Genomic DNA, 12179 nt, shown 5'->3' with positions numbered 1-12179 from the left:
TGCTGGTGTTGGTCCACTGTGTTTTCTGAGGTCCAAGGTCAACACAGCCATATACCAGGAAGTTTTAGAGCACTTCCTGCTGCTGACCAACTTTATGGAGATGCAGATTTCATTTTCCAACAGGACTTGGCACCTGCACACAGTGCCAAAGCTACCAGTACCTGGTTTAAGGATGGTATCCCTGTTCTTAATTGGCCAGCAAACTCGCCTGACCTTAACCCCATTGAAAATCTATGGGTTATTGTGAAGAGGAAGATGCGATATGCCAGACCCAACAATGCAGAAGAGCTGAAGACCACTGTCAGAGCAACCTGGGCTCTCATAACAACTGAGCAGTGCCACAGACTGATCGACTCCATGCCACGCCACATTGCTGCAGTAATTCAGGCAAAAGGAGCCCCAACTAAGTATTGAGTGCTGTACATGCTCATACTTTTCATGGTTATACTTTTCAGTTGGCCAAGATTTCTAAAAATCCCTTCTTTGTATTGGTCTTAAGTAATATTCTAATTGTCTGAGATCCTGAATTTGGGATTTTCGTTAGTTGTTATAATCATCAAATTAAAAGAAATAAACATCTGAAATATATCAGTCTGTGTGTAATGAATGAATATAATATACAAATTTCGCTTTTTGAATGGAATTAGTGAAATAAATCAACTTTTTGATGATGTTCTAATTATATGAGGCTTTTCATCAAAGCATGTACTTCCAGGTTTCATCTAACATGGGAATGACTTCAAATGAAAAGCAAACTACACATGAATTAAAAATATAAGCATAATTTGTGGAATGGGCAATATATATATATATATATATATATATATATATATATATATATATATATATATATATATATATATTCACCAAATGTAAATAATATATTTCCAAGTAGCACATAAAAATTATTTAAGTACATTTTACAAGAAAATACCACTTCAGTCCTACTTATAAATGTTTAATTCAATGTGTTACTTGTTTGCAATTCATTTTCTGCTTCTACAGCCTTTTTTCTGTGTTTCTGGGTTATTCACAGTCATTTTCATTAAGCCTTAAACAGGCAACGTGTACCACAGGATACATATTATTTATTCTTTTGTAGGAGGCACCAGGAATAATTTTTAATCCAATACTCTCATTATAATCATAGTTGAGGTTGTTTGGAGTTTGGGGGTCACATGACTTGGTTAAAAGTTTCTGTGCTTGTTTTGTCAGTTTGATCTAAAGCCAACATGTACACCAATTCAGAAAATGTAGATGGTGTAAAAATCACAGAAAATACTAGGGGGAGCCCCTTTGATAAAATTCTCCCATGAGGTGTTGGGGGGGGGGGGGGGGGGTATGGTGGAGATAAATTGCATCAAAGGTTGCAAACATTGCTAAGTGATGGAGCCGAACCGTGAGGAATCATGGACCTCAAGGGGAACGAGAAATGTAAAAATACAAGAAATGTCTGTGCCTTAAATTAAGGACACTTAAAATATATTTCATATGTGCAGCATATTTTAAATATTATACTGTATATTTGTTTGCATCCAAAAAATCATAGAATTATTGATTACTTAAGCTGTTCTTATTCCCTAAAAGTGCAACGTATCCTGGGAGGGAACTCATAAAATTCTAAATATATCAAATATTACAAAAATTACTTTGAATATGATTTACTTAAGACCATATGATATAAAAAGTTGACGTGAAAGGATTTTTTTTGCTGATCATTTTTCTACTCTTGCCTTTTTTAGGGTTGAGGCAAAAAAAAAAATACAAATAATAATAATTTTTTTTTTTTTTTTAAATAATATGGGGTCAAATCAGCTTTCTAATTTGCATTGAATTTTAATGCTAGTTTCCAGTTGAAGCACCATATTAGCCTGTGGAATAATGCAATTATACAAATCACCCCTCAAGTACAAATGAAATTATAGTTTTTGTTTTGTACATGTAAATACCTTTGCTATCAGCATTACATTCATCTATACAGACCCCATAATTGGGTAAATAAGGCTTCTCACAAAACCTATCAAGAGCAACCCCCCCCCCCCATCCCCAAAAACAAAATGTCTGCTAAAAATTACAGAACATTATTTGGACTGTAGTTTTGACTGTAATAGTCTTGGCGAAGAAAAACTAAACAAAACAAAAACATCAACAACAACTAACAGAACAATAACCTAACCTTTCCCAAAATTTGGAACAATAGTGTGACACCTGGTATTACATTATGGGGACCACATTTCCCCAAAAGGACAGTAATACAAGTAAATTTGAGGAACATGAGGAATCAAGCAAGCTTATAAATCATACAACAATGAAGTTTTTTGAAAAAACATTTGAGTGAAGGTTAGGGTTAGGGTAAAATACAGTTTGTAGAGTATAAAACCTTTATACCTATGGAATGACCCTATTAAACAGAAACCAGTGTGTGTGTAACCTGGACATGTTATTAAGAGATGTGTACTATAAGGAGAACTGATCTGGGAGATAATATGCATGATTATGTTATATCCATTACATATATGTAAAAATTACAACCCAAATCCCAACCACCCCACCACTCTCATTCAGATACATTCACTAACAAAAGTCTGGATAACATTCAAACATATAACACAGAACATATGCATGCTCATAAAAAACAAACAAAAAAAAAATTAGTGTGAAATCTTCAAACAACTGGAAACATGAAATAAAATGACAAAAATTCAGCTGAAGACCCAGTTTTGCTCTTAAAGGAATCCATTGGAAATTGGTGAAAGGTTAAGTTCTCTATTAATGCCCTCTTCTTCATTCTCTTTCAGCAGTTTCAGCGTGAAGCACTTGTGTCCTGTGAAAGGAACATGTTCTCGATGTTGTCTGCACAGTTAACCAAACACATGTCCCTCAGAGTGCATACGAACATCTGGATGCGGTGAAATGGCAAAACATTGCTCCCTCCTCCTCTGCCACTGTCACTCCAAACCTTCAGCATCTGGTAGTGGGCATCTTTGCAGTTCCGGTGGTCTTGTTCTGCCCTGTCAATGTTCTGCTCAGAAACACCGAGCCGACGTACAAGTTCTTTAAATCGTCCAATCGGCACCTCGTCCAGCACAAAATAGAAGAATTCGTGAACTACAAAAGCAAAAGTCAGAGGAAGAAATGGTGAGAGACAGACAACAGACGTGAATCATCCTTAAGCATCATTACTTAAGCCTCCAATGATTTATGTGTTGAAACAAATAAACTCAGATATACTTTTGATCTCTCTTGGGACGCAGTCTGGGAGTTTTCCACTTTGTTCTGTCTTACACGGCTGGTTTGCAAAAGAAACACTCTCACATATTGTGTTTGGTTCCACTCTAATAATCAATTTCTGTGAAGAACGTTACAAATATATATTAATTACTTAATAACATTGCAGAAAACAACACAATAATCAAAACAACACCAGTCAAATAGGATATAACACATCACATGATCATTACACGACCTTGAGGAAACGCATGGCTTCCACGGAGGTCCTGCAAGAGTCTATGGACTAAGAATCATTGTAACATTTATTTTAGTAATTATATATCAGGGGTCTTTAATTCACAAAAGATATTAAAAAGTAGTATTAAGGAGCAAAAGTGTTTTCAATAATGACAATAATCAGGATATTAGATAATTTCTGAAGGATCATGTGACACTGAAGACTTGTTAATGGCTGCTGAAAATTCAGCTTTGCCATCACAGGAATGAATTACATAAAAAAAAAAAAAATGTATATATATATATATATATATATATATATATATATATATATATGTGTGTGTGAAACAGAAAACAGTTAATACAGCACCAGTTTAGCATTTATTTATGAAGACATTCGAGCTATTAAGTATTAGTATTATTTTATCATGTGACAGAAATACAGAAATACAGTATAAGTATTAGTATTTATCATAAAACATGAATCATCTTCTGTGAAAACAGAGCTACAGTAATAATGTGTTTAGCATCAAATATGAATCACTCGCATTGTGAAGAAGAAGGGTTGTGGTGTCCTTGCCATTGTTTGTCATAGGACAATCAAGTATTTTACCTGATCTTCGAGGGCAGTTAATGATTTCTCCGATGACAAAGCTTGCCTCTTTTTCTTCCAAAGTCTGATGCATTCGTATAACATGAACACTCCCAGTGCTAGAGCCGTGATACATCCACAAACGGGGACCAGTATTTGTGGTAATGTGCCTGAAACATCAATGTGACGAGAAACAAAGAAATTAAAACCACTCATTAATATATATATATATATATATATATATATATATATATATATATATATATATATATATTTTGCTTGAAGACACATTATGTTTTTACAGATACGTTTAGCTTAGTCATGGCAAGACAAATTCACAAGAACTTGAGAGGGGACTTCCCAAGATTACTCACGCTTTTTAAAAACACTGAAACACTCTAAAGCCATGGTTTGGCAACAGTTGCCTGTCTGGCATCCACAATATTAGGAAGGCCAACAGACATCAACAGCTGTGCCATATTTTCTTAGTCTCTGAAGGGCACACATTTTTGGATAAATGTTGATGAGTACCAGTGGGGTGCGGAAAGGTTTTTTTTTTTTTTTTTTTTTGAAATAACAGTAAATTCTTGTCCAGTTACTCATTTTCCTGGTTAAATATTATTTACACAATCAAAAAGAAAGAATGAAAGAAAGAAACCAAATACGATTCTATTTTCTATTTGTACAGTAACAATGTAATTAATGTTCTGTTTATTAAGCCAAGCAGAAATCTCATCAAGCAAGCGTTTTAAGCATTTTTTACATTCATTCCAAAATAATAACTATTCAGCTGTTCTTATTAATAGTTAACTTTTCGGATCATTAGTCATCAAAGCTCGGTAAATAAGTAATTTCACCAAGCTAATTGCTCACAAAAAAAAAACCCCACCGATCATGTTCTCAGGACATCTCAAGTTTTATTTTGACGTGATGAATGGGTGATATCTGAGTCGGTTTACTTACATTTTAATTAGACTTCCCATTAATGACATCAGTTTGTTCATTCAGACTGATTATCGAATGCATAACACATACAAAAACAGGAGGCGCGCTTTATTGCATGAACCAATCATAGCGCGATGGAGGCATTGCCTCTTCTTACGTGACTTACCATTTATTCAATTACTAAACCCACCACACGCTTATAAGTATAAAACTCAATAGGCTTAGGAGAGACAACCAATGTTGTAGTGCTACTTAAAAATATATATTATAACAAAAAATGATATGTTTTCTTTTTTGATGTCATATTTTGTAATATTTGCATAGTTGTCTCATCCAATTTTATGAAGAGGCACTGCCTCCCTTGGACAGATCACAGATAGTACTCACCTGAAGGACTAATTGGGCTGGCGGACTCAACAGGGTTACGAGGTGTGGTGGTTATGCACACGTCTGGACAGTCCTTCTGACATCTATAAGGCATAAAGAACACACATGTTGATTATTTTGTCTGCAATGTCTAAAATAACAATATCCAAGATGTGTACTTGCACTTAGTTATTAATACTGGTTAAACGCATTTCAAAACACAATAACGCACAAAACTGAGCTTTTGTAGGTAAATGCATTTGCATTCAGAAATGTACTTATGTACTGCATTTGGCTCTGTACTTTAAGCATGGATGTAAGTATTTTAAGTATAACAACATTTTTAGGACAGCAGACATAAATTCTTTCCAAGGAAGAAAGTCTGTACTTGTAGACTTTTGTAATCAAAAGATGAATGAGTTCAATTCATCATCTTAACCCCTGAACAGGTGCCACACTATAATAAGAGTACTGAAGAATGACTTACTTAGCACACGGCTCACAGATGTTTTTTCCCATGACTTGGTAATGGTTTTCATTGCATTTACACTGTGTATTCTGATCACCAGAACCTGTCAAAAGTGAAAACATTATCCAAGGGTTTGCTACAATCTATGTACAAAATTTATATACAACTATAATTAATTAGGAAGCTTTATTAAAGGGATCATATGATGCGATTTCAAGTTTTCATTTCTCTTTGGAATCTTACAAGCTTAATTGTGCATAGATAAGTTCCCTGAAGTTGCAAAGACTAAAGTCTCAAAACCAAAGAGATATTCTTTATCAAAGTTAAGACTCTGCCACGCCCCCCTAAAACGGCTCGTTCAAACACGCCCCACAAGTCTACGTCACAATTAGTGAATTAGTGTTGAAGTAATTTTTCTGACGAGTGCTTGTGGTGATCGGCCAATCACAATACACTGGGTCAGTTGGCCAATCAGAGCAGAGTGCACTTGTCAGAAAGATGGACTTGCATTTGCAAATGATGCATTTATGAGAGGCGGGGCATAGAGGAACTAAAATAATGTACAGAATTGGAAAATGAATGTGTTTTTTTGTTTTACATAATAGCACGTCAACATATTCTTTACACCAAATACACAAAATAATGATCTTTAAAAAAACATCATATGACCTCTTAAACTCAAGGAACTTACATTTCACAGTTTCATGCTGACCAGGTCCACACTTCTTACACTCCTTACAAACCCATGTCAACCCATCTAGTTTCTTATAGTAGTATCCAAGCACACAACCACACACCCGATCGCTTTTGGTTGTACATTTTGATATTTCTTCGGAATGGGCTGTGATTAAAACATGAAAGACATATGAAACCTGGGCAAGAATCAAATGAATTGGCTTTGTGAAGTTTTTAATAATAATTTACATATTAAAGTGATAATTTCATCTAAAAATGAAAATTGTCATCATTTACTCACGCTCATGTTCTTCCAAAATTTTTGTCTTATGTGGAACACAAAACAATATATATATATATATATATATATATATATATATATATATATATATATATAGTGTTTTTTGTCAATATAATTAAAGTCACTGGAGTTCAGTGTTGTTTCTGACCCGACTGACTTTCATTGTTTGGACAAAAACTGTTTGAAAACACTCTTCAAAACTGTGTTCCTCAGAAGAAAGAAAGTCACACAGATTTGAAATTATGTAACAGTTATGTAAACGATGACAGAATTTTCATTTTTTGGGGTAATTATCTCTTCAAAAACAAGAAATATGAAAATTTAAGTAATAAAATGGCATTACGTTTGTTGCACTCCTTGCATCTGAAGCAGTTTTTATGATAGTTTGAGACATCTTGATAGGTTCCAGCCTCACATTTCTCACATTCAGACCTCATGTTTAGTTCAGGACATAATGCTTTCAATTTAGACCCTAGAATGGAAAACAGAAGGACAAAGGACAAGAAAGAACCATCTATGAAAGCTGAACAAAAGTTTTCTTTGAAAAAAAAAAAAAATAACAACAAAACAAAACAAAAGTTTTTTTTCACCCAGTTGCTACCATAGGTTTTTATCCATGGGTAACTATTTTAAATGTTAACAGCTTTGCTTCATTATATGATGAATGTTATTCTTTTAATGTTCTTATTCAAAGGTACATGATATACATCTATAAGCTATATAAAGCCTGTATTTAAATTTGCCTTACCTGGATGACATTTATTACAGCAGAATCCCTTCTCATTCCAGTATTCACTTTCAGAACAATTTTCACGTCCACGTGCAAAATATGCTATTGTATTTGACTGGCTGATTAGAACCTGTGGGGAACAAAGGATCATTTAGGTTAAAAAAAGGAATGGAGAATGACTGTGACTATTCTTTTGAATAGCATGCCATTTTTATTATGTGTGAGTGCACAGTACAATACTGTAATCCACAATAAAAAAAATGCTTCACTTAAATTCTTTGGAGGAATGAACTATAACGCTATAAATGAGTAACTTCTGTTATTGGTGGATGTTTCTTCATTATTACATTTATTTATTTATTTGAATGAAATTACACTGATTCATGGCTTATGCTCACCATAACTTACAAAACCTCCCTGCATGTCTGTCCTAAAAGATTTATATGTTGTTGTTTAATTTATGGAACCCAACTGTTCATTCTATGCATAGATAAAGTCGCTGAATAATTAACCAATAAAAACACCTCTTTGATCATCAACCATGAAACATATCAACACAGCTGGGGCACTTTTTGAAAATTATGGCTCATATCTTACCAGAAAAACATAAGCGCACAGCTGGCATTTCCTCATGGCCGTTGTAAGGGGGCGCTAAAGCAGCACTTCTCACTTCCCCAAACTCGCTGACCGGACAGCGCGGCGGGTCGGCGGAGGACAGATGAGCAAGTAAGGGTTAATCATTTTCCAATTATTAATTTAGCAAGCATTATATAGTCAAGAAAAAACAACAACAGTTTTCATGAACTCCTTGTCCTTGTATATCAAGGAGAATATTCTTACAGTAACCTGTTGCGAAATAGTGCCTAAATGAGAAACTAACAATCAGACCAAAACCACACACAGTAACATCTAAAATACAGTTTTTATTGTTGATGCCAGCTGAGACCCCCACAGATATATACGCTAGGAAAGAAGACAAATGAGGTGACGCTTTAGCATTTCCATCCGTTTCGAAGCCACGACACAATCTCGACACCCACACTCTTAAGTGCCACAGTGGAGATAACAATCGAGTTCCGTGTGGAGCATTCACAGCGCGCGACCTTACCTCTACTCATGGCGATCCAACACGGTCCTTTCCTACTCTCCCATAAGCTTTTCGTCATCACCAATTGAGCTAAAAAATAATATATATATATAAAAAACGTTTTTTTAAAATGTGAGATTGGTGAAGAATCGCTACCGTGCATTTCCTCGGAGGAGAAGGGTAGTCTTGACTGGAAGTGTTATGCGTCACACAGTCCGCTCCTCCTCGCGTGACAGTTCTCATGAAGGAATTCTAGAGGCTGGATGAAACCGAAAGTACTCTAAAGCTTCTGTTGCAACTTTGAGAAAAGAACAGTAGGCTAACGTATTTACACAGTGATAGGAGACAAAACGTCCTTGGACAATGTATTACTGTGCCGTTGAATGTCTTTTGTTGAACGTTGGTTAATACACATAGCTTTTATGTAGGCCTATCAGAAAGTCAAACTAGAGTAAAAATAAATAAATAAATAAATCATAATTGAGCCTAAACGCACTTATGTCATGACTTTCTTATTTCTTGGAATAAGACATTTTGAAGAATATTCTGGTTAATGGTTGAAACTTGCAACTACATCTCTGAGGGAATTATCTGAACTTAGAACAAGATCAGATTGAATCATTCAAAAAGGTTTTTTGTAAATAGAATCATCAGATTCTTTGAAAAGATCGGACTCAAATCATTCTTCACAAATCAGACATCTCTACTTACATGACTTTTGCCCCTGACTTGCACCCAACACCAGTTACCCAAAGACAAAGCACGTTTACAGTCTACACACAAATCCATCATATGACTTCAGAAAACTGATTATATGCACCATTATATGCACTGCTTTTATCATGTTGTGGTAATTTTTATTTTTGCACATACGCCACCCACCTCCCCTCCCTTTGGAGGCTTGACTTCCTGGTAGTGGTTGAGGAGAGACCCCCCTCATATGATTGTAAAGCACTTTGGGTGTATAGCAATACAAAATAAAGTGCTATGTAAATGCCTCATTCATTCATTCATTCATCCATTCATTCATTCATTCATTCATTCATTCATCTTTAGTCACCATTCATTAATGCATGGAATCAATACAGTTCATCAATGCAATGCATGTAAAGAATAATAGTTCTTCATCATATGAGTTCAACTGAGGGTGAGTGAGAGAATTTTAATTTAATATTTTTCAGACTCAATATATTTATTTATTTATTTTTTTGCATTGCATTGCAAGAACTGATGAAATTATGGGGGGAAAAGATAGCTCTGTTAGCATTGTTACAATATCATGTTTTGTCTTCATTTTTCTCCAGGTACAATATGACCTAATAAATAGATTTAAAGACTGGTTAAATACTTTTTTTGGTTATCTCAGACAGAATGTATTTACTTAGCTGCATACTGAGGCAAAGAAATAACTTCCTCACCTCTAAAACCACATCCTGTCTCTATTTCCCCTGTGACCTGCAATGTAACCATGGAGATTGTAAAAATGCCCACGGATTGCTCTTTAGCATAGTACCAAAACCAATTCAAAACAAAAACAAAAAACATAGTTTGCTGGGTATTATTTAATTCACATTGTATGCTAAGCACATATTTTTTTATTTAGTTATTTTTAATTTTCAGTCTGATGGTAGTTGAAAATACACTAACACAGAAAGCTAACAATCTTGATTTCTATAGGCCTCTCTCTCTCTCTCTCTCTCTCTCTCTCTCTCTCTCTCTCTCTCTCTCTCTATATATATATATATATATATATATATGTATATATATACACACACACACACACACACACATATATTTCACGGCTCTGTGGAATACTTGATTCTGATTGGTCCGTGGCGACATTCCGAGGTATGTTATCCCTGGATAACAAGTTTAGTTTTCCTGGGACAGTTCAGTTGTTGTTGGGCACAATTGTTAGTTATTTTCCTTCCACCTATATATTGAATGGAAATATATTTAATTAACTGTACTAAAATTCTGGTGAATGGTGTGGCTGTGAAAGGTGAGATCACACCTCTGTCCATGAGTGCATAAATAGCACAACTGATTCCAGGCCTTACTAAGTTTATAAACCACTGACAATTTGCCTGCTCAACCAGAAAGATGGTGCTGTTTCATTAGCTTGACTAACAGGGCCGATATTACACCAACATGGTTTGCTGCCACATTACACAGCCAATCAGATCTAAATGTAATGCTCAAGCAAGATATTTGTTCCAGATGTCAGCAGAGTAGGATGCAGAGGGTAATCACTTTGGCTGATGCCACTGAGTTCAACAGTCAGGTTCCAGAAGAAAAATCCCATTAATTTTCTACATTGGGCAATTGATTTTTAATGAAAATGTATCAACATTTAAAAACAGACCTATTGTGAGGTAACAAGGTTGTTTATTGATGGTATATACTTTTATTGAAGTCATTTTTCACATAATACCATTCAACTGTGAAACTCCTTGGGCCTAATTTAAATTTTTTGCATATAAACCATTCTAATTTTTTTTAAAGATCATTTCTCAAAAGTGTTAAGGTGATTCAGAGAAAACAAATGGTGCACACAAAAACACATGCATACGCCTCTCTTCCAGATGTGACATTTATAAATAGAAAATAATCTTGAAATTGTGAGCAGCCGACTGGTGTCAGATCTCCACCTTGTAAATGCCTCCTAATTAATATCATTACCATATTAAAGAGCACACGCCAAATATCCAACTTTCTATGAGAATGACTAGCACAAAAAAGAAAAAAACAACAGACGTTTCATATCATAATACTAAAATTAATTATTACTCGATTATTGTGATTTGGCATTTCTTTATATTTACACAGTTTACTAATGCTACTCAAATGTGAAATTAATGCACTGACACAAAAATATGTACTGTATTTTATTCAAATATAACGCTTATGAGAACATTCATTTGACGTCATTGATTACACGCACTTGAGAGGTTATAAATACATGTGAAATGGACACATCCCTCGGTGTCTGAGGTCTTTATCTTGTCTTTTTCGGCATTGTTATGCAGCATCTTGTTCCTGCTTTTCCAGGGAACAGGGTTACAGTCATCTAACCCGAGAAATTCCCTATCAAAAGCTACTCTTGATGCTTCATTCAATAATGCTTATGGGAATGAGAAAAACCAACACCACCATACTGGAAGTGTCTGGACCCCCCAAGATTGTGTAGTGTGTACGCACAAGCATTGACGGGATCTCAGACATGACTCTGGGATGTTGATTCAAGGACCTGTGAGCCCTGAGTAGCATGGACATCCAAACTATAGAATCTGACAAATGTGTGCGGAGAGGACCAGCCTGCTGCGTCACACACTTGCTGCAAGGGAACACTTCTTGTTATAACCAAAAGCGAAACTTTACCACGTGCCTCATAGGCTAGGGCAGTAGCATCCCTCACCCAATGTGCTATAGTTTGTTTAGTGGCAGCCGCCCTCCAGTTGCAGCCCTCATAGCATGTGAAAAGCTGCTCTGACTTATGCCACTGGCTGGCGCAGTGGATGTAAATCTGAAAAGCATGTACTGGACACAGTAAGTGAAGTCTTTCCT

The 12179-nt window shown here is 35.3% G+C and overlaps 2 protein-coding genes across 3 annotated transcripts in view; one reads left to right on the top strand and one right to left on the bottom strand.

The window, feature by feature from the left end:
- Positions 1-2463: 2463 nt before the first annotated feature.
- On the bottom strand, positions 2464-9446 carry LOC132102815 (tumor necrosis factor receptor superfamily member 1A-like). 2 transcript variants are annotated; one of them, XM_059507475.1, is made up of 12 exons: positions 9324-9446; positions 8769-8910; positions 8634-8702; positions 8123-8208; positions 7544-7655; positions 7139-7267; positions 6511-6660; positions 5838-5922; positions 5372-5454; positions 4061-4209; positions 3232-3349; positions 2464-3108 (listed from the first exon to the last, which is right to left on the bottom strand). In XM_059507475.1, exons 4-12 carry the CDS (start codon positions 8156-8158, stop codon positions 2804-2806), a joined length of 1167 nt encoding a protein of 388 aa, XP_059363458.1. In that variant the 5' UTR covers positions 8159-8208; positions 8634-8702; positions 8769-8910; positions 9324-9446; the 3' UTR covers positions 2464-2803. The 2 variants fall into 2 exon arrangements, with proteins under 2 accessions (XP_059363458.1, XP_059363459.1); XM_059507476.1 differs by having other exon boundaries at positions 8769-8871; positions 9324-9439.
- Positions 8127-12179, top strand: part of LOC132102816 (tumor necrosis factor receptor superfamily member 5-like) — a 31852-nt gene continuing 27799 nt past the window's right edge. Inside the window, exon 1 of the mRNA XM_059507478.1 lies at positions 8127-8251. Within this exon, the coding sequence (XP_059363461.1) occupies positions 8244-8251 (8 nt within the window). The 5' untranslated portion in view covers positions 8127-8243. The remainder of the gene's footprint in view (positions 8252-12179) is intronic.

Source organism: Carassius carassius, chromosome 24, assembly GCF_963082965.1.
Source record: "Carassius carassius chromosome 24, fCarCar2.1, whole genome shotgun sequence".
Classification (NCBI taxonomy): domain Eukaryota; kingdom Metazoa; phylum Chordata; class Actinopteri; order Cypriniformes; family Cyprinidae; genus Carassius; species Carassius carassius.
This window is presented reverse-complemented; position numbering and strand designations above follow the sequence as displayed.